Source organism: Vombatus ursinus, unplaced genomic scaffold (genome assembly GCF_900497805.2).
Source record: "Vombatus ursinus unplaced genomic scaffold, bare-nosed wombat genome assembly UNPS02014778.1, whole genome shotgun sequence".
NCBI classification, from domain to species: domain Eukaryota; kingdom Metazoa; phylum Chordata; class Mammalia; order Diprotodontia; family Vombatidae; genus Vombatus; species Vombatus ursinus.
In genome coordinates this window covers 21870558-21896919 of record NW_020954556.1, presented here as the reverse complement: position 1 = coordinate 21896919, position 26362 = coordinate 21870558, and the positions used below count along the sequence as shown (strand labels likewise).

Here is a 26362-nt window from a genome sequence, read left to right as displayed (position 1 = left end):
ATGTGACCATAGGCAAGTCAGTCATTTAATTTCGGACACCTCTCTAAAACTTCCCTACTAAATTATATATAATCTGGCTGATGAACAGAGTTCTCTTACCAAATAAATCACAGATTGTTGGTGTATTGAGACGTATATATAGATAAATGTGTATATATAATGTCCACATAGATGTATATATGTATACATATAAATAGATATATACACATACATACATAACAAATATCCAGTTAGCCATCAAAACAAATGGAAAATATGTAGAATACTTTTTCATTATTAAAAATACTGATAATTCATCTAATAACTATTTAATGTTTTCCAAACTACCAGGGATACAATGTTTCCATTTTAAAATAACAACAGTTTTTCTAAGAGGTAAGTGGTCAGAGGAGATGAACAAATAAATGTTCTAAATCACTAGGAGAAACTAAAATTAAAACTCGGGTTTCATTTCACAACAATCCAAATGGCAAAGATGATAAAGACATAAAGTCAATGTAGGAGGGGCTATGAAATTACAGGAATACTAACACGCTGTTAGTGGAACTGTGAATTGACCCAATTGTTTTCCATAAAAATTTGAAAACATGTAGGAAAAAAAAAAGTGACCCTTTGAATCAGCAATCCCTACAGTACAAAGTCCTACATCCCAAGAAGGTCAACTATTAGTGGAAAAAAAGGCCCCACATATTAGAAAATATTAACAGCAGCCTTCGTTATGGCAGCAAAAACTGCAAATAGTGGGCGACTGGGGAATGTCTGAAATGTGTAATATATGAATACAATGGAATAATGTTGTATCATAAAAGATACCATATAGGATGACTACAATAATGTAAATGAAAATGACACTAAAAGGTAGCTGAATTCTGATTAATTGCAATGAATAACTTTGGTTTTGGAGAAAAAGGTAAAAAATACATTCCTCCTCTGGATGACAAATCACAGTAAAGAGAATGGAATGATCATATACCGTCAGATGTGGTTACTATGTCAGTTTTGCCTAAGTGCAATTCTCTGTAATAAAGTGGGTTCAAATGTAGTTAGGGATAGATCAGGAAATGATTCTAATGTAAAACTTTAAGCAAGAGTTCATATAAATATTTGCTTCAACTTCATGTATGACAAATAATTTCCTTTATTTTTCTGGCCTTTATAAAAGTAGTAAATATTCAGAAATAACCATTATATAATAGCTAAAGACAACACAAAAACATGCACAATGCTTTTAATCTTATAATAATAATTATCACAAAAAATGTTTTAAATAAAATAATTTTATTTGAGAGGCTGCAGGTGCAGTATGCAATAGTTATAAATGTTCCTTCACTCTTCAAATTACCTGACATTATAGCCAGAACAGAATTTGTGCCTCCATCAATGCTTTCTTCATCACGTGTCACAGAAAGAGCCCAAAATGCTTTACAAAATCCATTACATTTTAAGACCATTTCCAATATCTGTTTCTATAAATCAAGAAATCCATTTATTCAAGGTTACATATGGAGAATTAATCACACAGAAATCATATCGTCCTCTTTCTCAAAAATTAAAGTATTTTACTGTTCTTGGCATTCCTGTATGTGATGGCACGGGTTTTTTACATTTGCATTAATTGGAAATATGCAGTCAAAGTTCATGGGCTTAAAGTTCATGAGATATTGAAAAGTTCAATACAGAACTCTCACTAATAAATGTTGCATCAAAATGAGACAAAGTATAAGGATATTGTAATCTTCCTGTTTGGATTCTGCCTGACACAGACACTTGCAACTATTACCATTATGTAACCTAAGAAAACATAACTGGAGTAATAGACTAAGCACAAAAAGAAAGAGAGAGAGAGACAGCTTGAATAGCTGTCTAAGTATTTTGAATCAAGAACAAGTAATTATGGTTAACTATTCATAGGAACCTCTGCAACACAATTCCTATGAACAGAACTATCTTAAGTGAATCATCTGAAAAAAGTTACTGAAAAGAGTAATTAAAACAATAAAGATAATAACCCCAGCTTTTAGAATAAAGGAATGGGAGCAAGTCACTTCTGGGTTGCAGTTTCTTCACTGGTAAAATGAAGACTGTGAAAATAGATAACAGTTAAGATTCTTTCCAGGTCAAAGAATTTGTGATTCTTTACTCAAAATCTAGTATGAAATCTCAGCTCTTATTTAAATAACATTTCCATTTATTTTAAATGAATGTTGTAGGCAAATAGTTGTAAGCTATATATGACCCTTTAAGTTTTAATGTCATATTTCAATTACTTTTAAAACATCAATAATTTCCAGAAACAAAGAGATGACCATAATAATTGTACCTTAAAGGAATATTTAGTCACTTCCTCCTTTTTTAACACAATATAACGAAAACAGATGTACTAATAACACTGAATTGCACTTGCAGAATTCATGTAATTCCGAAGAGCAGTATAATAGCAAATATGTTACAAAAGACACTGAGCTGAAATATAATAATTTACAAGTTAGTACTTTGCAAAATATGAATATGAAATTTCAAATTTTTAAGAACTAGAAAAATCAAATAAAATTTTAGGGAGGAGGGCACATTATATAACAAATTTCAAGGAAAAATGTCATACCAACATATATTTAAACCTAGTTTCTCCAGTTGAAATTCAATATAATCTTCTTCCATTTTCTACCTATTTTTGAAGGGATAGGCCAAAAGTTAATATGGAATACTTCTGAATATTCACCAAACAAAACCAAAGATTCACTTTTTCCTTTTTCCTTTATTTGAGGACTTTGATCCTTTTTCTGGTTTGGCTTCCCAGAGAGCATTTCTTACAAATCTTGAAGCAGCTCCTTTATCCAGTTTGGCAGCCATTTTCTTGTCTGTAATTTCTTTGACTCTGTTCATGTATATTCTTATTCTATCCTATAAAATAATAACAACTGATATCACTAAAATACTCATCATCACTAGTTTTATTGCAATATCCTCTATCAGAACACACTCCAAAATTGTATTAAGTGAAGGCGCAAGTATAGAATGTCTCTGAAAACTGCCTCAATACCCTCAAATCAGAGTTCTGGTGCATCCATAAGCTATGAAATTATTCCTGTCTAGACTTTCCCCAAATAACTAACGTTTTACAAAGCACTTTAAGGTTTATAAAATGCTTTCCTCAAAATAATTCTGTGAAGGAGCTACTGCAAATATCATCATCCCCACTTTTCAGACTTAGGTAAGAGAGACTGAAAATTGATTTATTTAGTTCTTACAGCTATGAACCCAGTTCTCCTTACTCTAAATACAGACTCTTTCCACTAAACATCAATGTCTCACTCCAAATAATTACGGAATCTTAGAGTTAGAAAAAAATCTTAAAGATCATCTAGACTACCTCCTGACATCTCTCTATTTTATAGACAGAAATATAAACCCCCAAATAAACAAGAAGTAACCTCCCAGTCAGCAGCCAAGCCAAGACCCGAAGGCTTCCTATCCTTTCCATTATAATACATTGCTTCTGCTAGAACCCTCAATTATCTCTGTATATATTTCCTCCTTATAATCACAATTAAAGTGGATAATATGCAAATAAAATATTTTGGGTGTAATGGTAGACTACTTACAGAAAATGAACACATGTTCCTTCCCACTCCCCAATTCCCAAACATATGCAAATGTTTGACTTTCAATGTTGTTTTATAAATGATTAACATATGAAATGTGATTAACAAATCCTCACAGCACTTGTCTTATACTTCATATATTTAGCACACTATACTCTGTACCACATCTGTCTGCACATTTATCTTTCCTACTGTACTATAAGCATCTTGGGGCCTGAGACCATTTCATTCAACTTTTATCTCCTCAGTGCCTAGCAAAGTGCTTTGTTAGATTTGTTAAATAAATGAAGAATAAAATTCTCCGATGAAATATATACTCCAAGCAGGTAGATTTTATAAGGTGAGAAACATACTATGTTGCTATATATTCATACAGGTATGACTGCTAATCAGAATAAAGGGTTACGTTATATATCGATCTGAAAAGAACGGCACTGATAAGCAGAAACCCCCAAGGTGACAGCAAATGAAGGATGAGGCCTAAATGTACATTTCATCAAACTTATCAAAGTAACCACAGCATGCCTAGGAAATACAAGGCTGTAAAACTGAAAGACTGACTTTTTTGACTGCCCTTTCTTCATTAAAGGTACAGAACATTAAATGACCCAAAAAACAAAGAAGGAAGAAGGAGACTCAGTCATTTACTTGGATACTTGTAAAGGACAGAGTACAAAGAGATGTGATCTTTTTCTTACAGAACTAAACGGGTCAGACTCCTGATCTTCAGTTTGAACGTCATGCTCCTCTGTACTCTTCAGTTTTATGATTTCTCATAATTGTTAAATTTAAAATCAAAAAAATTCTGCACCAAGAATCACGAGACTGGAAAAATGTTCTGCTTCACCCATTAAGAGAGAGAAAAAGCAATCTGGTTTACTCAGTTTTTAAAAACTAATGACAAAAATGTGCTATTTGGCTGAAATTAATACAGGTGACCACATATTTCTTGAAGTTAAAGTCGGTTTGTCTTATATACTTTAGTTTTATATGTGTGTCTGTGTGTGCATATATGTGTGTGTGTATGTGTATGTATATACAGACACATATATAACCATAAAGAAATAATAGATTAATATATATTGATTATACTGACATTCTTATTTATAAAGGGAAGTCAAAAAGGCAAACAAAGTTTGATTTCTAATTTTTTCTTCAAACTGAATGATTTGATTTGATTTTTGAAGTCAGCAGAAACTCTAAGATACTAGACCTTATATACTGTACTTATGCATCTAAATGGAATACAAAGACAAACCTAAAAGATTTATTATAGGTTGTAAATATGTCACTAATGCAGAATTACTGGACAGTACACATACAACTGGTGCCAAAAAAGCTTTTAGCTTTGTTGCTGAACTGGATTCTTTACTGCTGAGAAAATGAATTAATGGAGGAATTGAAAAGGTGGGTGGGGGAGGAACTTTCCCGGCTTGGCTAGTAAATCAACTGGAATATACTTTTTAGAATTGTGTAAGAGTTTGAGGGTTTTTTAAAAAACTGCTTTAGAGATGGTAAGGATTTCAAAATGATGTGGGAAAAATACTATATACATTATGCATATAATTATTTAATATAATATAATTGAAACATTTTCCCAGCCCATTTAAATCTGGAAATCACAATTGTTCTCAATCTAGTTTTTTTAGTTAAAAGGTTAAAATAAGGAAAACGAAAGGTGAAATTACAATTACCTCATTTGCTTACATAATTTCAGAAGACTTAGACAATTCTGCTTTTCATAAATGATACTGTGATACAAAGGTACTGTGACTTTTTAAAATTTAAAAGAATCAAATTATATCCACACAATCATCCTATGCACAACTCTACAAGGTAGTAAATAGAGCAAAAAAAAACATGGGAAGCAAAAGCTTACTATTTCCTGCTTTACTGGATGTTCCTTGGGATTAACTCCTTGAGTGGCCAAGTAAACTGTCAGAGAAAATGAGAGAGGTTTAATAATAATTTTTTAAAAGTGTAATTTAAAAACTAGATAACCACTGATTGGATATTTTATAGTGGTGACTCCCTTCTAACTCTCAAATTCTGTGCTCTGTGAAAATAATATGTATGTAAAATGAAAGCACTGCAATCAAGTAAATTAGACAAAATAAAAATTGCAGAAATTTATATCTTAAATTACTTAACATACATGCAATAATAAATTAATTTTTGCTTATCCTGACTTTTAAAAAGACAAAAGTAGTTATTTATTTTTAAAAAATCCTAAAGCTTGACTGAATTGAAACGCTTTGTCAAAATGAACTTGACAGTTTCCCCTCTGACTCAAATATATTAGTTTACTTACCCCAAAACATTGAATTCAACGTATAAGCAGAAACTAAATCCAACTTGGCCTGTTCAAGTGGATCCAACTATTAAAAAATAAAGTTTTAGGTCAATCAGACAGCATTTAAAATATTACCAAGTATCAATAAAATATGTTCTAAAGTCCAATAATTAAATGACCTGGAAACTACTGAAGAAAAGGAGATATTTTGTTCATCTATTTTAACAACAAATTTTCACTTCGAAGTACCATTTTTATTTAAACAAAGAAAATGTGTACAATGCAAGAAAAATATTTTAAATTATTTTAATTTTTAAAGTTATGATCTGGGCTTTGTATGTCAAAAGTAATTCATCAATATAAACACTGTACATGATGTATTTATGTATGAGGAGCAGGCTGAAATACTTAGGCTGTACCAAAGACAGAGAAACATAATGAAATTTGTTTGGGGCTGTCAAAATCAATTTATTGTTTTTGTCCTATAGGATTTCCAGAAACTCTGATAACATCATTCCACTACTTAAAAGCTCAAAGATGGATTCTGTCAAAAAGAATGTTGTGAGCACTCCTTCTCATAACCCAACCACAACAAAAAAATGTTTACAGCTAAGATATGTATTTATTAAACTTTAGGAATTTTCTCTCCTATAAACTACTCACAATTTGGACAGGAGAGTATATCACCGAGCTATTTTTTCTCATCCTGTAACTTGTTCAGAAGATGAAGCATTAAGGTTTTAACATCTACTAATAAACACATCAATTAGGGAGAGATGTTTATTTTATTTTTTACCTTTTGTAATAACTCATTTCTAGAAACTGACATCATGGTCTTCAGCATTTCATCCACAGAACGAAGGGAATTCTCAAATGTTGACAGATAGTCATGAATTTCTGTTGGATAATCTTCTCCACTAATGTCTTCTTCTGCCATGCTAGCTGGAAAGATACATAAAAATTATTTGCATATATTACTTAATGAGATCTTAGATATCTGATCTCCTGTCTAACAATTATCTTACACCAAGAATTGTAGACATGTTAAGAGAATCAAAACCAGTTGAAAAGCAATTAATCAAACTACCAGAAATGTCTTTTTACAACATAATTCTAGAGAAAAGAAGATAGTGCTTTAAAAATAAAGGTTAAAGTTCAATTGTCCAATGTACATTCCACTAACATATTGCTGAAGCACTAAAGATGTTACTAGCAAGAATGGAACAACAATAATAAAAATTCTGGAACTCTTAAAACTGTACAGGAATAAAAGACTAAGTCAATCACAGTCTCATAGCAGGAGATGATATCTGAATTAGTAATTGGATCACATGTCATTCAAATGCAGACATAACAAAAACATAAGCTTTAATGTCTGTAGGTGAAAATCCATAAAAATCTTGGATTAAACTGATAAGAGAAATCAGAAATCTGATATCTGAAAAGCTCCAAATACAGTATGAATTGTTGTTCGAATCCAATTACATAAGCACTTTAAGTCTATCTTAAAATTTATCTAAAAAATTTAGAATCGCCATAAATCACATTGTAGTTGTTCAGTCACATCCAACTCTTCATGACCCTTTTTGGGGTTTTCTTGGCAAAGATACCGTAGTGGTTTGCCATTTCCTTCTCCAGCTCATTGTACAGATGACAAAACTAAGGCAAACACGGTTGAAGTAACTTGCCTAGGTCACAATGAGGCCAGACTTGAACTCTGGAAGATGAGTCTTCCTGAATCCAGGCCTGGCACTCTATCCACTGCTCCACCTAACTGCCACATAGAGCACATTAAAAGCAGGGAGTTTAGCTGAAATGCAGTGCAGAGTGCAGAGCTGTCTGTCAAGCCAAGGCACAATTTTGTCTACCTATTTGTTCTTCTCCTTTGCATTTTAATAATCCAGTACTCCCTCCAGTGCATTTGCGAACTCACTGAGATGAGTATTTTCTTCAACAATGCAGATCACAGTCCTTTTATGTCAGCCTATCCAATGCAACTCTTAGTTCATATCCTCCCCTAAGTTTTCCACATGCTGGACTTCCTTAAGTTCTCCTGACATCTCTATTCATGACAAAGAAATCAAGAGAACACACATCAGTTCTCCCTCATTCTCACCACAAGAGTAGCCCATCTTTTTCAATCATACTTTTCTTTAATGACACTTTTATAACATTTCTCCTTCATAATTCTTTATGAAGCCAGTCCATACCCACCAAGCACCTCTCTACCGCACTTAAGATCTTGGGAGGCTGTCCCATGACTTGGAATCCCACATCCCTGCAATATTAGTATTAAAAAGACAGGCTTCCGTTTCAGGGAATAGCTTGAGAACATTAAAAGAAACAGCAATTTCCCAAAGGCAATCCAGTCCCCTCTTCCTCCTGATCTTCTGTGTCTACTGCACTATTCAAAGTTGCTATTATGTAAAATATGATAACTAGTTCCAAACTAATGGAAATATGCAGCGCAAAATAAAATAATTCAATCACTTTTGAGGAATTCGTCATTCAAACCAATCAAGACCCAAGTACAGGTATGTACACACACATTCACAAACCAATCCTGTACGTGGTCTGTCGATCCTGCTGCAAGTCAAAGAGCATTTACTATAAGCACCTAAAACATGCCAGGCAGTGGGCTGTGGATACAAAGAAAGCATTCTCGCCCCCACACCCACCCCCTCCCCCAAATGTTCCTATACTCTCAAAAAACTCAGACAATATGCAAACAACTACATACAAACAAGCTATATATGAGATAAACTGGAGATAATCAACAGAGGGAAGGCATTAAGAGGATCCAGAAAGGCTTCTTGTAGGTGGGATTTTAGCTGGGACTTGGAAGAAGCCAGGAAAGCCAGAAAACAGATGAGAGAAAATTCCAGTGAAAATATAAAATTCAGAAATGGAGTATGTAAGGAATAGAAAGGAACTAGTATCGCTGAATCACAGAGTTCGTCGTAGGAATAAGGTGTAAGAAGATGGGAAAGAAAGGGGCCAAGTTATAAAAGTCTTTAAGTAAAAAAAAAAAAAAAAAAAAAGGATTTTATAGACCAAGGGTTCTCAAATTTTTGGCCTCAGGACCTCTTTGTGCTCTTAAAAATTATTGAGGACTCTCCCAAAGAGCTTTTGTTCATGCAGGTTATATTGATCAATATTTACTGTGTTCAAAATTAAAACATCTTTGCATTATTACGAAAATAATTTTGACCTTGTAGACACCCTGAAAGTATCTCAGGGACCACAGTAGTCACCATACCACAGTTAGAGGACAGCTAAAATAGCCCATATCATAGCCTGGACAATAGGCATTCTACTTGGTTTTTCTTCTGTGGACAAGTGGGGCAAACTCTTTAAAGCAATTATGTATTTCATGTAGGAGATGTGGCAGTTATGTGGTTGTGTGCAATTAGCAGAATATTCCTCCACAAATAAGACTACCTACCTAGAAGATGTCTCCATCTATAGCGAAAGCCTGCTTGACTTGGATTCTGGACGGAATCATTTCCAAAATACTAGCAAACAAGTATGGCAAGCACCTATTTCCCTTTTTTTATCTCTTGCTTGATATTAGTGTCTACAGGGTCAAACAAGATTACCTCTGTTGTTACAATTTTCTACGGAATCTTATATAATTTTGACTTGTGCACAAGAGATACCTTTAAAGCACAGTTCTTCTCCATCTAATCAATTTTTTAAATAATAAAAAATAGAATTCTTTCACTCAATGGTAAAGAGACAGAATACCACTGTGTGAAAGTGTTCCTGTTTCATTATTTTGCCCATATCAAGAATCCCTCAGTATAGTGCATGTTAAAGTATACTTTTTTCACTTTCTTTATATGCCTTGCTTTTTATTGTTTTGTTTTGTTTTTTTGCAACATGGGTAATACAGAAATGTTTTATATGACTTGATAATGTATAAGTGATATCAGATTGCTTGGAATGTGTAGGGGAAGGATGGGAGAGAATTTGGAATTCAAAATTTTTAAAAAACGAATGCCAAAAACAAATAGAAGCCTCAGTAAACAGGTCAATTAAGTAAGCACATGGGTTATAAGTTACTGCTGTTCTCCTGATCATCTTGTTTGTAATAAGGTCAAAGACATATTTTTTTAATTATGAACATCAACAAACAGAAAAATTTAAGTATAAAAATGAAACAAGATCAAACAGTAAAGATGTAATTTGTTTTTTAAAATGTACACATTAAAATGCATATATTAAATTTAACCAGATAGTAACAGATTTTTTTCTATTTATTTGTGCCACAGTAATTCTGCCTTAAGTTCTGACAAGAATGTTAATTTTCCCTCCCACAAGGTGGGAGGTTAATTCTCTTATTTCATAGTTTTACATATACTTGTCTTTTGCCATTCTTTGTATATTGAAATGTTCCAGATTGTTGATATTTAAGTTCATAATTTTAAAAAAGAAAATCTAAGTAAAAAATAACACGAAGAATTCAGAGAAGCATGGGGAGACATAAACTAATGCAGAGTACAAAAGGAAAGTGATATACTCCAACAGCAGAAATAGAAAGACTAAAAAAAACAAAACTGAACACTATGTAATTATAATAACCAAACTTGAAGAAGAAAAGAACCTCTCTCCTTTTTTCCAGAAGAAGGAGATTAAGGAAATGGAGCCCTGTATATATGGCCAAATTTCACTGAGACACTGGTTAATTTGGTTGCGCTGCTTTTTTTTTTATTATTCTTTGTTACAAAGGACAACTCTCTAGGTGAGAGAGAGACTCAGAAATTAAAGTGATGTAAAAACAATATGTCAACAAACTTTTTCTTTATAAATGAGAGGTGGGACTAGTAGGGATATACAACCTAAGAATGTCAAAGACAGAAAAGTATTCTTGTTCCATTCTCTTGCCCATGTCAAGAAGCTCTCAGTATAGTGTAATTGGTGTTGGTGTTAGTGGGACCTTTTTTTATATCAATCAACAAGCTTTTATTAAGTGTTTATTATGTGCCAGGCACTATATTAAGTGCTGTGGATACAAAGACAAAAGCGAAACAAGTCCCTGTCCTCAGGGACCTTACTTTCTAATGAAAGAGAAATTGTACACATACGGGTACAGACAGAATACATTCAAAGTGACTACAAGGTAGTTTTGAGAGGGGATACACTAATAATAATAATAATACTTAGCATATATAGAGAGCTTTACAAAAATTATCTAATTTTATCCTCATGACAACCCTGGGAAGCAGGTGCTATTATCACCCTCATTTTATAGATAAAGAAATTGAGGTAGATAGAGGTTAAGTGAATTGCCCAGAGTTCATCCAGCTAGGAAGTGTATGAGCCCAAATTTGAAGTCAAGAATGGTTTCATGAAGGTAGCAATTGAGCTGAGTCTTAAAGGAAATAAGAGATTCCAAGGGCAGAGGGGTGGAGGGACTACATTCCACACTTGCACCCTGGAGATAGAGCATCTCATGTGTAAAATAACAAGTCACTGTGACCGAATCAAAGAGTTCAAGGGGCAGAGTAATGTAAAAAAGGTCTAGGAAGGTAGGAAGAGGACAACAGGCTATGAAAAGCATTAAATGTCAAACAGAATAGACAATGGAAGAGCTACTGAAGTTTGTTGAGTAGAGGGGGCAACATGATCAGACCTACCCTTTAGGAAAATCACTGTGTGAAGGATGAATTACACTGGAGAAAGGCTTGAAGCAAGGAGACTAAACAGTGTGTTACTCCAATTGTCCAACGTAGAGGGGATGAGGACCTAGACGAATGGTGATTGTGTGACTGGAGAGGAGGAGACACATGGGAAAGATGCTGTGGAGATAGAAACAACAAGATCTGACAAATGACTGTAGTGAGTGAGAATAAAGAGTCCTGGTGAACAAGAGTGACTGGCAGAAGGGTGGTGCCCTTGTCAGTAACAGGGAAGTTTGGAAAAGTGGTTGGGATGGAAAGTTATTAAGTTCAATTCTGGACATGATGAGTGGGAGATACCAGACATTGTCAGTACATGTGGTACATGCATGTAATATTACTGTACCTTAAGAAATGATAAATATAAAAAAGAGGTAAGGATGAGAAGACATGAATTAATGCAAAGTAAAGAGAATCAAAATATCAGCATAACACACTGATTAAAATAATGTTAAACAGAAAGAACAAAAAACAGAACTGAAACAATGTATAATAATAATGAACAAGGTTATCTCAAAAAGATAGGTTGCAGAGTAGGTACAGAGGAGATTCCTTCTAACAATCTCCTCTTTGGGCAGAAGTTCCCTACATCAGTGGTGGCAAATTGCTGACGGCATACTGAGCTGGAAAACCACAAATTAACATTATCTACATTATACTGTACTCTTATTTATTCTGTTAAACACTTCTCAATTATATTTTAATATAGTTTCAGGAGTGACACTTCTGCTCAATATCAATGAAATCACAGATTCAGTAAAAAAAAAATATGCACATATGTATACACATATATATGGTTCTACTGTATTAAATACTAAAGAATTTATGCAAAGTTTTATTCTTTATTGTACATTTAGTGGATTATTTACCTTTGTTGACACTTACTAAGTTTACAATGATTTTTAAAAATCTAAGTTGGTTGATGCACTTCCTATATAACCATATTAATCTCTTTAGACCAGGGGTTCTTAAGTCTTGTGAAGTTGTTTGTTTTAAAATAACATCAACATAACAGGTTGTTTTGTAATCCGATGTATTTTATTTTATGCATTTAAAAATACTATTCTGAGAAGGGGTCCATAGACTTCACCAGATTGTAAAAAAGGGTCCATAACATGAAAAATATTAAGAACTCCTGGTCTAGATGACCACTAAAACCTCATCTTCTCCTAAAATTCTTTAACTATATAGTTAATTCTCAATTACCTACACTAATAGAAAAGCATGATGGTCTACAACAGTAAACTATAGCCCAACTCACCACCTGTATTTGTAAGGCCTGAGAGCTAAGAACCGATTTGACCCTCAAACTATAGTATGTCAATCCCTGGCATACACAATCCAAAAATAATTTTCATTCGGTTTTGGTTGGCCTAAATAGAACTCTCCCCCAATAACTTTATCTTTCTATTTTTTATGGTTGGCCTAAATAGATCTGTCCTCCTATAAATGCATCTTCCTATTTTTTGGTTTTTAACAAAATGTTAAAAACTAGTTCACATTCTCAAACACATACCAACCAATAGCAAAGGAAGGTAAATTAAATGCATATAAGGTGATAGAAGGAAACCCAGCTAAAACTAAAAATCTGCTGTGGATAAACCAAGAAATAGACAATTTATATAAAAATTACTTTAGCTCTAAAATTCCTGCTGAGATAGATAAGCAAGTCTAATTACAAATGAAATATCATTAAACAGAACCTCTTAAAATAAATTTCTAATACAGAGAAAGAATGCTTTCTAAGCCTGCGTAGCAAGAGATAGCGTGGCAGCGTGGCGGAGTGAAGGCCCCAAAACCCTCTTCGAGTCCTCAAGTGCCAGTTATCAGATTGTAACCTTAGGCAAACTGCTAACCCCCAAGCCTTACTCTTCTAATCTGTAAAATGGGGATACTCATTTGACTTGTACCAGCTACCACAGGGTTAATTATATAAAGTGTTTTGTAACCATTAAACACTACCTAAAATGTCAGTTATTCTAATTATCACTCAATTACCAAAGCAATTATATATCATATAAAGTATTTCATCACAAATTACTAAGTATTTCTGCTATTGAAAGACCTTATTTTAAAAGCTTAAAGAAAGTTCTTGGCAAGGAGTTCTGCACATTAAAATCACAGAGGATTCTTTGGGGGATATTTTGGAGTTGTATGTAAAAGAAACATTCACTGAAATTCATGAGAGAAAAGATGTGAATAGACCAAGAGTATACTGAACTAGGTACAAGTTTTTGATTGAAAATATCCTCATCCCAAATATCACTTATCTGGTGATTTTCAATTCTTACTTTCAAGATTTCTCCCTAATGAGACAACCACAGCACTTCAATGTGCCAACACGGTAACCCTCTAAGTTCAATAATGCCAGAACAGCAGTAACAGACTGCAAGGTGCTGACGGCAGACAGCAGCAATCTCATGAGCCTGTTTGCCAGAGTGAACACACAGAGTGCAAATGTACACAGAGTGCCTATGTACAGCAACTGTCAAAATTACAAGTGTAAAGTAGCTTACAGATAATACCCAACTCTAGTCTTTAGGCAATCTTCCTTTCAATTTGTTCATAAAACAGCCATCAACCCCAAACCATAATTGCCTCATTTAACTATTTTTAAAACTTGCTGTAGAAGCAACAGGATTTTATTGTGCCATAATCTAAATGCACTTTAGTCACTTCTGATTTGGTTATTCCTCAGTCAGAACTTTTTTTCTCAATTTTATTAAGAATTTGTTTAAACAGATTCAGGATGCAACTGGAACTACACATGTCTGATGCAACTATTGAGCTGTTAAAATTGTTTCCACAAACATAAAAAAGAAGAGGAACCTTTTGAGCCTGAATGTTAGAACAGTCCAATGAAAGGCAGTGTGATATAGCAGAAAGAGCCCTGGCAAGATCAGGAGATCCAAGCTCAACATCATCTCATGCCTTGACTAGAGCTTCTTAACCTTTCTGCGTCACAGACTCCTTTGGAAGTTTCACAAAGCCCATGGATCTCTTCTCAGAATTTTTTTAAATGCATAGAACAAAATACAATCAATTACAAAAGAAACCAATTACATTGAAATATAGTTATCAAAATATTTTTTAAAACGTTCATGTCAGCTTAACATGCTACATAAAATAAATGCCAGCTGTCATTATTTAGGGTCACACTGATATGAATCAGCTGAGAAAAAAAGGCAATCTCCAGAAAGGTAAAAGGAAGTGAGGACATCATGAAAAAAGCATACAGCAAGGGATAAGGATGGGGAATAGACCTGGGATTTCACTGATATATGGAAGTGCCATCTGAGAAAATTTCCTCTACAGTTAGGTGGCAGAGTAGGTAGCATAATGGACCAGCCAGGAGTCAAGATGACCTAAATTCAAATCCTGCCTTAGGCACTGAGTATCTGTGGGAACCTAAGCTAGTCACTTAATCTCTGTCAGCCTCAGTTTCTGCATCTGAAAAATGGGGATAATCAAAATATCTACCTTCCAGAGTTGCTATGAGGATAAAATGAGGTATCTGTACAGCAATATGCAAACCTTAAGATGTTATATAAATGCTAGCTCATCATTATTTTTATTATTATTACCACCACCAATGCAGGTCTGTACTTCCCCTGCCAACTTCTAGTCTGAGTTGCCTGCAAAGTCCCCCCAGCTCTTCCTTCTCAAGCCATTAGTGATGGCAGACAGCAAAGCAAAACCCTCAGGCAGAGCTGTACCTTTCTCCAACCCTAGGTGGCGCTGAAGGCTGGTTTTACCCTCTTCAGTGATAAACTACATTTATGCAAATTAGCTGAGGTATCCATTAGGTTTTGGAGTTTTGGAGTTCTATTATAATAATAATAGCTAACCTTTAAATAGAGCCTTATATAGAATCAGGCACTGTGGTAAGTGCTTTACAAGTACCTTCTCTGATCCTAACAACAACATTGGCATCTAGGTGCTATTATTATCCCCATTTTACAGATGAGGCGAGGTGAGGTTAAGTGATTTGTCCAGGGTGACACAAGCGTTTGAGATCAAATTTGAACTCAGGCCTTCCTGACTCCTGGCTCAGTGCTCTCTCCATTGCTCCAACACAGTAGTCTGCCTACCCTAGAAACTATTTCTTGACACATTTCTCAATTTTTAACAAATAAAAGAGCTTTCTCTGCCCATTTATAACCTTATACTGGTCCCACATAACCAAGGCTTCAATCCACATAGTTGACAAGATCCAAGTCATCATATTCACACCAAAATTTATTTCCTCAACTTCTCTGAGTTGCTTAGAGCACTGAGAGATTAAGTGATGCCCAGATCACACAACTAGTATGCATCAGAGGTCGAATGAACCCACCGTTTCCTGGCTCTCTACCTGCTCTGGGAAGCGATGGAAAGAACACTGGGTAACAAAACTGAGGTGATCACGGACCAGTCACTAAACTTCCTTAGTACTTCATCTGTAAATAAGGGGGTTGGACCAAAGGGCTTCTGAACTCCCTCCCAGCTCTGGATCCAACACCACGGCCTCTCTATTGGTTAGTTTGTGACATTTAAAAATCCTCCAAAAATCTTCCAGTTATCAATTTCCTAATCCTCCATTAAAACAAGGTTTTTTGATCATTCCATTTTAAAAGATGTTAGGTTCAAAAAGATAGCTCCTTAAAAGAAAGTCAAGGAACCAACACGCAGTTAGAGGTCCCTTATAAACTGCCTGTAGCCACTCCATGATTCCGAGGTAGTTATTCTGGAAAAGGTACTCAAATACTGGCCAACTGGTTTAAAGTTATATCCCCAGGACATTTTCAGGAGTAGGGAACTAGTTGTGTTAACTCCCAATGTCAGTGAAATCCAAGAATATTATAGATTTCCTGGTCTTCTACAGGATCTCCTAATTTTCTACAAAGTTCCACCAAAGTAACAGGGATTGACACTAAAAATTCTTGTACATATTTTTCAGTAGATTAAAAAGCACCCAGAAAGTTACTTCCCTACACAGTGCCTTCAACACAGAAGGCTGTTACTGCTAAAATGTGCAGTGTCACTAAAAGCAGCATTTACTTGAGAATATTCTCAAGATGGATTTGCATGCTTAACCCTCAAGGCAAGTTCTGCCTCTAATGATCTCAGAATACAGGGCACCTGCAACACAATGACATCGCCATCCTATTTAACCTTGCCCAGGACTTCTCTTTCAATACCTAGAGCTGAATGTGGTATGGCCTATAAATCAACAAATGTGGGAAACATATGCCCTCACCACTTTTCTCCACTAGCTCAAAAGTTCAGTTTACATTCACAAGTCATTTTTTATAAACATGGTCTAACAGAGACACCCCCTGAATAACAGCATTGGCTTCTTTTGGTCCTAGATGGGGAATATGAAGTGCCTTTTAAACAAGAAATACTTTTAATAGTTATACACTGCTGGTGAGTACTTTAGGTCTTTGCTATTTTCAAGATGTTTGGTCCATACTAAATACACGGCAGTCACCTAAATTCAGCCTATTTAAACCTCCCTTTCAACATTAGACAAAAGCAATCTTCACATATCAGTTGTCAGGGAGACAGGGCACTTTAGTGGAAAGACCACTGGACCTACAGTCAGAAAAGATCAGGATAAGAATCTCTCACCTCAGTAACCATGTTACCCAATAAGCACAGTAATTAATGCTCATAATGATGAGCCTAAGTTATCAAATAAAAGGTTAAATTATATTTTGTACACTGTGTCTTAAGGCAGTAGGAAAATATATTTTAGAACTTACCATCCAAAATGCTCCAAATTGTAAGCGTTAGTATTTGAAGGAATACATTTTAGATTATTTATAATCAGAGTCCTCAGGTGGATTTTCATTTCAGACACTACCTCCACTGGTGGGTTTGTGCGTGTATGTATGTGTCTATGTGTCTATGTATGTATGTATGTATATGTATGTATATCAGAGGCCTTCCACAATTTCTCACATATTAAAGTGCTTTGTAGCACATCAACTTATCTGGAACACACCACTGCTTGATTATGCTTCATAAGGTTTTATGTATAATTTGTGTACTATTTATATACTATTTCCTTATTCCAATATGTTCCATACACAGTAGCCAGAAAAATATATTCCGCAAACACCATTTCAACATCTCGCTTCTCTGCTTAAGAGCTCCCTAATGCCCCTCCTAATCGAAATTCCTCAGTTTAGTTATTTAGATCTCTATATTAAGCCTGTTCCCTTTCCAAGAGAAACTTCGTTCCAAAGACAAATCCCTAGGGGCAGCTAGGTGGTGCAGTGGATAGAGCACAGGCCCTGAAGTCAGGAGGACCTGAGTTCAAATGCGGCCTCAGACTAAACACTTGACGCGTACTAGTTGTGTGACCTTGGGCAAGTCACTTAACCCCAATTGCCTCATTAAAAAAAAAAAACAACAAAGACAAATCCCTGACCAACTCAAAAGTCATTTTATTTCTTATCTCCCACAAGTCTTGCAGATTTCCTCCTTCATGACTTTGCATACCACCCTACGACCTCCAGTCCCCTTTACAATGCCTACTCTTCACAAATCTAACATGGAACAAAATTCACCTCCTCAGGTTGAAGGACACCCCCACACACACACACACACCCCCACACACAAAGTTTGGTGTCAATATACATCAAAGTCAACAGGGAAACAAGCAGGGATAGGAAGGGGTAAGAGGGAGAATGATACTGGGGAAGAAATTATCACAATCAAAACAAAATTTCTTTTTCTGAAGGGATAATTAAAAGGGAGATTTTTTTTTTTAATTTTTAGAACCCAAGGAAAGAAGGGGACCTTAGAATGCCTCTCAGAAAACTGGAGAATGACCCACATGTACGAAAATATTTATAGCAGCTCTTTTTGTGGTGGCAAAGAATTGGAAATTGAGAGAGGATGCCCATCAGTTGGGGAATGTAATGGAATACTATTGTGCTATAAGAAATCATGAGCAGGCAGACTTCAGAAAAACCTGGAAATCAGTATGGACTGATGCTGAGTGAAGTGAGCAGAACCAGGAGAACTTTAGAACTTTGTACACAGTAACAGCCACATTGTGAGATGACTAACTTTGATAGACTTAGCTCTTCTCAGCAATGTAAGGATCTAACACATCCCCAAAAGTATGATGGAAAATGCTATCCACATCTGAAGAACTATGGAATTTGAATGCAGATTGAAGCATACTATTTGCTATTTTTTTTTCTCCTGTTTTGTTTTGTTTCCTCTTTCTGGCGGTTCCTCCTATTGGTTCTAATTCTTCCTTACAACATCACTAATGTGAAAATGTTTAATAGGGATGCATATGAATAGCCTATATCAGATTGAGAGCCTTCTTGGGGAGGGAGGCGGAGAAAAATTTAAAATTCAAAAACTTATGGAAGTGAATGTTGATAAATCAAAATAAACTAATGAAAAAAAGAAAACTGGTGAATGGACAAATTGTGATATATGAATGTTACAGCATATTATTGTGCCATGAGAAATTAGCAGAGGCAGATTTGAAAAATACTGGGTTAGCATGAACTGATGAAGAGTGAAGTAAGCAGAATCAGTAGAACAGTTTAAACAACACAGTAAAGAAAAACATTTTTTTCTTTTAATCTCAGTCTACGCAATCACCAAACAAATGTTCAGAGGATCAACTGCAAAGCATGTTACCAGTCTCCTGACAAGGAGGTACAAAGATGGTGTTCATTTACATTACTTGACTATGGTAATTTGTTATGAGTGTTCTTTTTTTCCTTCCTCTCAGTTAATTGGGGATGGGTCAGTTTCAAGGAAGGGATTTTAGCTATATGGCACTTCCCCCCCCCTAAAAAAAAGAGGACGATAGAATATTCTTTAAAATGCTAAGAGAACTGAAGTTCAGAAGTAGAAAAAGCAAGATAATGTTGAAAGTCATGTGTAGAATTTATTATTTATTATATACCTTTAAGGAAAAAGCAAGTGGTATGAAATGAAGATTCTGGTGCATATGGACTTCTTTCATTTTATGCTGTGTATGTGGAAATATTCTTTTTGGAGGGTTTAAAATTCATAATTTTAAAATAAAATTTTAAAAACAAAATTCATGTCCTTAAGCCTTCCACAATTACCATCACCACCACTGTTTATCACATAGCACCCAGGTAATTTGTGCAATATTAATTTGTACCTTTTATGTGTATTATTTGGCTATTATGCATATATTTTGTCTTACGTAGTTGAATGAATGAATCAAAAAGCATTTAATAAGCACCTACGACATACCAGCACTCGGCAGCAAGGCAGATGTCAAGACTATGGAAGAGATGACCAGAGTCTAAGGACTGAGGGGAAGCATGGCGGGGGCTTTCCTGAAGAACATTTTTTATTGGTAGGTGATAAGCCTCCTTGTTCTTTGGTATTAACTCAAACAAGTTTTTATCTGAACATCCAGAGTGGCCATTAGACTCAGGGAAATTAAAGACTATTAAACAATGCGGTAACACCAAAATGTGAGGTATAGATAATGAGCACAATATAGGCTGGTATAAGAAATTCAAAATGTTATAATGAAATGAGCATTGGGCTTGAAGGCAGAAGACAAGCACTATATCTAGACTATGCTTTAAATTTGCAAAGCACATTTCCTCACAGCAACCCTGTCAAGGAAGGTAGTTCAAATATTATTAGTCCAGCTAAGAGAACTGAGGTTCTGAGAGGCCGATCTATCCATGAGGTGAGATTCAAACCTGGACCCCCAAATCCATAACATACTGCCTCTAAAAAACCTGGGTCCAAGTCCAGATTGCCCCCATTTAAGCACCATGTAATCTTGGAGAAGTCATTTAACCTCAATGACACACTTGGTTTTTTGATCTGTAAAATATGAATAATACCACTTGTACTAGCTACCTAACAGGAAAGTGCTTTGTAAGTTGTAAAGCACTACAGAAATGTGAGCTGTTATTACTACTCTAAGTAGGATGGCTGCTAGGCACAGAAAGATGATTAAAATTTGGAAATAAGAGAAGACACTTCAGTCAAAGCACAGCATAAGCAAGGTATAGAGACAAAATGGAATGATCCATCTGACAGACAGTGAGAAATGAATCTGGACGGAAGGTTCCTATATAGATAACAAAACTGGAAAGCTAAGAAGGGGCCAGACCCTTGAATGACTTTTTCAAGAGTTTGAACTTCATCCTGGAAGCAGTAAGAAGCCCTACGGGGCTTTTGAACAAGGAAGCGAGAGAAGGAAGTTCCTTCTCCCCAGCAGCCGCCACAAAGTTCTGTACAAGTGAGAAAACAGACTTTTTAGATGGATCTTTCTTGGCATTACACGGATACCACAGATAATAAGATTTAAAGCTGAAAGGGTCCTTAAAGATCATTGTGTTCAATACCTCCATGTTACATAAATAAGAAAACTGAGGCCCACAGAGGCTAAATGCCTCACACAAGGTCACAAAGACAGTGTCTGAGCTCTAAAGTAAGGGTTGTTCCTGCTTCTCCAAGAGTAGAAAGCGAAGGCTTTGTAGTCCATCTACAGAAAATTCTGAAATGATACGCTCACAGTAAGAGCCTAGTTCGAGAGCTGACAAGGCCCTCTGAGATCACCTGGTCCAACTCCTCTGCTCAACAATGGAGAGACTGGAGCGGAATGGTAAATGTCCGACAGGTGGATGGGGGGGAGACGAGGAAATACACATTTAAGTACCTACTACGTGCCAGGAACTGTGCTGAGCACTGTACAAATATTATCTCACAACAACCCTGAGTGGTAGGAGCTATTACTCCCACTTTACAGTTAAAGAAACTGAGGCAAACAGAGGTTAAGTGATGCCCATGATCTTGTTATTGTACGTTTGAGGCCAAACTTTAGCTGCCGTCTTCCTGACTCCAGGCGCAGCACACTAGCTGGCGAAGTTAACACCGGCTTCCCCTGTGTGCAAAGGACACACTTTTGTCCCCCACTTAATAGTATTTTATTTTTTCCAATTACATGTAAAGATAGTTTTCAACATTCACTTCTGTAAGATTTTGAGCTCTAAATTTTTTCTCCCTCCCCAAGATGGCATGAAATCTGATATAGGCTGTACATGTACAATCAATCCTATTAGACATATTTCCACGTTAGTCATGTTGTGAAAGAAGAATCAAAACAAAAGGTAAAAACCATGAAAAAGAAAAAAAAAAGAGAAAACAGCATGCTTCGATCTGCATTCAGACTCCATAATCCCTTCTCTGGATGTGGATAGTATTTTCCATCATGAGTCTTCTGGAATTGTCTTGGATCATTGTGCTGCTGAGAAGAGCTAAGTCTATCAAAGTTGGTCATCATACAATGTTGCTGTTATTGTGTACAACGTTCTCCTGGTTCTGCTCACTTCACTCAGCATCAGTTCATATAAGTCTTTCCAGGTTTTTCTGAAATCTGCCTGCTCATCGTTTCTTATGGCACAATAGTATTCCATTTCATTCATATACCACGTGTTGAGCCATTCCCCAACTGACAGGCATTCCCTCAATCTCTAATCCTTTGCCACCATAAAAAGAGCTGCTATAAATATTTTTGTACATGTGGGTCACAGGACACACTTTTAAGTTTAATCTTCATTATGACTTTCTCCATCACTTTGTTAAGTCTAGACAACCAACAAAACAATCAGGCTGCTGATGTGTAGCCTTTACTGATCTGTGAGGTACAAATAACTACTGGCTCAAGGAGTTGGCACTGACTCCAGCACACCCTTGGAAGAAGCTAGGTCTCATGGAGCTATGACTTGAACCCAGGTCGTCTGACCCCAATCAGTCAGTGGTCTTTCCATTTTGCCAATATTCTTTTTTTTGTTTTGTTTTGTTTTTCAATACTCTTAATAAATACATGTTAGCTGAATAATTGTCTATCTCACTACTTCTTAAGACGTGATAGTGTATTGGAGCCTCTCTTTGTAATCCATAGTAGAGATATTAGCCTCCAAGGACTGTCTGATATCCTCAAGAGACCTCTCCAAGTCATTCCACTCCCAAATGCATAAACATAGTTTATTATTCAACAATACCTATTATTTGAGATTGATGGTTTTGTTTGTTTCAAAGGACCTGTAATTTCATCAGGGCAGGAGCTCCCAAAAAGGAAATTCATTCTACCAAAGAATACCTCCAACTGTTTTGCAATAGAGAGCCACAGAGTTGCACAGGGAACTGAGCTTCCCAAGGTCACAAATCAGATTGCCCCAGAAGCTAAACCTGAACCAGACTGTCCAATTCAAAAGGTCACACAGCTTATGTTATAAAAAACTAAAACAAGGAACAAGGAACCTCCATTCCATTTTTAATTTGAAATGTTTCTAAAATCACCAGGTGAATAAAATCCTCCCAACTTTCATTTCTACGCAGGCTTGGGAAGTCATGGATAGAGAGCTAGCCTCAGAACCAGAAAGATCTGGATTCAAGTTCCACCTCTGACACCCTGGGCAAATCACTTAACCTTTCAGTGGTCCAGGTCAGAGGTGTCAAACACTAGTGCTTAACCGGTGTTGCCCCAATCAGATTAAAATGTGACTGGGAAATATTCAACAAAACAAATAAGAACACAATAAAATATAATATTACAATGTAAAACTAAGTCAACATGTAGAGATCAGTACCCTATCCCCACCCATGTACCTGAATGTGACACTACTGGTTTAAGTAGCTCTTTAAGATTCTAAGTCGCAGAGAATATACTATCCTGCAAGAGGGGTTAGGAGGTGCAGTGGATAAAGCACCAGGCTTTGAGTCAGGAAGACTCATCTTCATGAGTTCAAATCTGGCCTCAGACACTTACTGTGTGACCCTGGGCAAGTCACTTAATCTTGTTTGCCTCAATTTCCTCATCTGTAAAATGAGCTGGAGAAGGAGATGGCAAATCACTCCAGTATCTTTGCCAAGAAAACCCCAGATGGGGTCACAAAGAGTTGGATGTGACTGGATAACTACTGTCCTACTAGGGTAAAGAGAGTGTGCTCACCCAGGAATTCCCTATACCAATGACATCACAAGTTCCTTTCATTTTTAGAAATCTGTTGTAAGTATGTTGTTGCTTAAATGGGATGAGGAAAATGCTTGTTAATTGGAAAAACAAGAAAATAAGTGAAAATACTTTGGAAAGTTGTGGGTATCTATAACTATAAATTTAAAGGATCAAATTCTGAATTGTGATTGAGTAAACCAAATAACTAAATAAATCCTTGATCTGAAAGGAATCTAAACAGATAACATAGTGCAAACCTCTCATTTTATAAAAAGTACTTTGTAAACCTCAAAAGTGCCATATAAGAGGGCAGCTAGGTGGTACAGTGGATAGAGACTGGCCCTGGATTCAGGAGGACCTGAGTTCAAATCTGGCCTCAGACACATAACACTTACTAGCTGTGTGACCCTGGGCAAGTCACTTAACCCCACTGCCTAACCCCCCCCCAAAAAAAGTGCCATATAAGAGTGAGTTTTTAACTGTAAGTGAGAGACTGGCTCAGAGAAATTAAAAGTGACTTGCCCATTACCAGCAGGAGAACTGGATCTAGTGAAAGGTCTTCCAGGCTTCAGTATAGTGCTAAGTATGTAATCAAGTATATCAAGTCCTAAATACATAAAATAGAGAGAGCTGCTCCAATAATATCCCATACTCGGGTACTGATTTTGGGGAGACTGATATGGTTGCTTGGAGCACAATGAGTAGCACATAGCTTGCACTTTAAAAATACTGAATTGGAAGAATCAGATTTTTGCATAGCATACCTCAAAACAGGCACAAGTTTCATCCTTGGAGAAATTGTTCAGCCAGTAAAAATTACAAAAGGAACTGAAGTCAACAAACATGAAGGATTTAAAAGGAAGACTTTTTTCTAATTTTTTTTTTTTAAGATACCCAGACCATCAAAACACTGCTCCTATTGGGATATCTATCCAGGGTAGGACAGAAATAAGGGCAATCTCAGATCTGACTGGGGATGTACCTATGACAAATATAAAGGGAAAGGAAATTCCCTTTACTAAAACAGCTGAGGCATTGTTCTGCAACATTTATAATAACAAGTATCATCGAGGCAGTCCAATTGTTAGGGTGATGGATTTCATCGAGGAAGACCTGAGTTCAAATGCTTCCTCAAGACACTTACTCAGCTGTGGAAGCCTAAGAAAGTCACTTAACCTCTCCCAGCCCTCAGTATCCTTATTTGCAAAATGGGGAGTATCACAATAATACAATACCTTCCAAGGTTGTTATAAGGAAAAATGGGCCAATACACGTAAATACATGCTTGGTGCTACATAAATACCAGATATTATCACTAGTATTTTTATTATGCTATCTTAGAGCAAGGGTTCCTAATGGACCCCTTTGGGAGTCTGGTGAAGCTTATGGATCCCTTCTCAAATCAAATAAGATTCTCTGTTTAGCTCAGTGCTTGGCACTGAGTAGGCACTTAATACATGCTTATTCCAGGGGCAGCTAGGTGGCACAGTGGATGGAGCACCGGCCCTTCAGACTGGAGGACCTGAGTTCAAATTCAGCCTCTGACCAAACACTTGACACTTACTAGCTGTGTGACCCTGGGCAAGTCACTGAACCCCAATTGCCTAAAGAAAGAAAAAAAAACCATGCTTATTCCCTTCCTTCCACCAAGCCATATTTAATTCATAATTTGATTTAATCCTAATTGAATTCATAAATGATAAATTTCAGAAAAGCAGTTATTTCCCCTTTCCAAGTTCATGGACTCCAGGTTAAAGCATCCCTGCCTTGCTATTTAGTGCCCAGGGCACTGAGTTGGGATCACAGAACTTGGCCAGGTTCCCACTGGGAGTAGGCGCCAGGGGAACAACTCGAACTCAGGTCTCGCTCCCTGGGCACTCACTGAGGCCCTCAAGCTCCCAGTTCGGGCTGCACAGACACACGTGGTCATGTGTCGATGGCAACCCCAAGATTGGCGGAGTTCCCTTCCTGTGGCCGGGCTGGCACCTCGATACACTCGCTCCCCACGTGGGGGAGGGGGAGTGGGACGGAGCTGCCCCGGCACCGCGGAGCTGCCCCTCCCGCTCGGAAGTCGGCTCTGCCGGGCAACGCGAAGCAAGGAAAAAAGAAGCGACGACGAGCCGAGGGCCCGAAGCGCCCCCAAGCAGAGGCTGGGAAAATACGGTACTGGAGAACGGGCCACGGCCTAGGGCTATGCCTGGGGGGGGCGGGGGAAGGCGGGAAGAACGTGCCCGTCGGGGCTGCGCGCATCCGGGGCGAAGACAGGCTAGCACTCGGCCTAAAGCTCACCTGTCTGGCTCTCACTCCTCCGGGAGAAGCCGGCCACGGCGACCACGCGATGACGTCACTCCACCTCGCGCAGGTCCAGTGACGGCGACGGGGCTGGCGCGCAGGCGTGATCAGCCGAGCGCCGAGCTCTCGATTGCCGGTGTCCGCTTTGCTCCTGGAGCCTAGGAGCAGATCCAGGTCCTTGGAAGCGAGGCCCCGCCCCCCCAGGCCCTCCCAGTCCATCTCATCCCAGGCCATGCCCCCCCACCCGCAGCCCCTCTAAGATCTCACCTCAGCACCCGTAGAATTGAAAGCTGGAAAAGACCTTCGAATTTAACCTCTTGCAGATAAAGAAACTGAGGCACAAGGAGGTTCAGGGATGTGTCCAGAGGCACTCCGGAAGTGGAGAGGGCGACTTGCAAAGCCCTGTGACCTTAGTCAAGTCACTAAACCTCCCAGATTCTCAGTTTACGCATCTGTAAAATGAGGGGATCGATTGGATAAGAACCCTGTACCAAAGGGGCTTATTATGCCTAATCAAGTG

At 36.9% G+C, this 26362-nt stretch overlaps 1 protein-coding gene across 2 annotated transcripts; it reads right to left on the bottom strand.

Moving 5' to 3' along the window:
* Nucleotides 1–1259: 1259 nt before the first annotated feature.
* Nucleotides 1260–25908, bottom strand: C1D (C1D nuclear receptor corepressor). 2 transcript variants are annotated; one of them, XM_027865300.1, is made up of 6 exons: nt 25840–25891; nt 11535–11696; nt 6692–6837; nt 5914–5980; nt 5482–5537; nt 1260–2901 (listed from the first exon to the last, which is right to left on the bottom strand). In XM_027865300.1, the coding sequence occupies exons 3-6, from the start codon at nt 6830–6832 to the stop codon at nt 2737–2739; spliced, it is 429 nt and encodes a 142-aa protein (XP_027721101.1). In that variant the 5' UTR covers nt 6833–6837; nt 11535–11696; nt 25840–25891; the 3' UTR covers nt 1260–2736. The 2 variants fall into 2 exon arrangements, with proteins under 2 accessions (XP_027721101.1, XP_027721100.1); XM_027865299.1 differs by lacking the exon at nt 11535–11696 and having other exon boundaries at nt 25840–25908.
* Between the last annotated feature and the right edge of the window lie 454 nt (nt 25909–26362).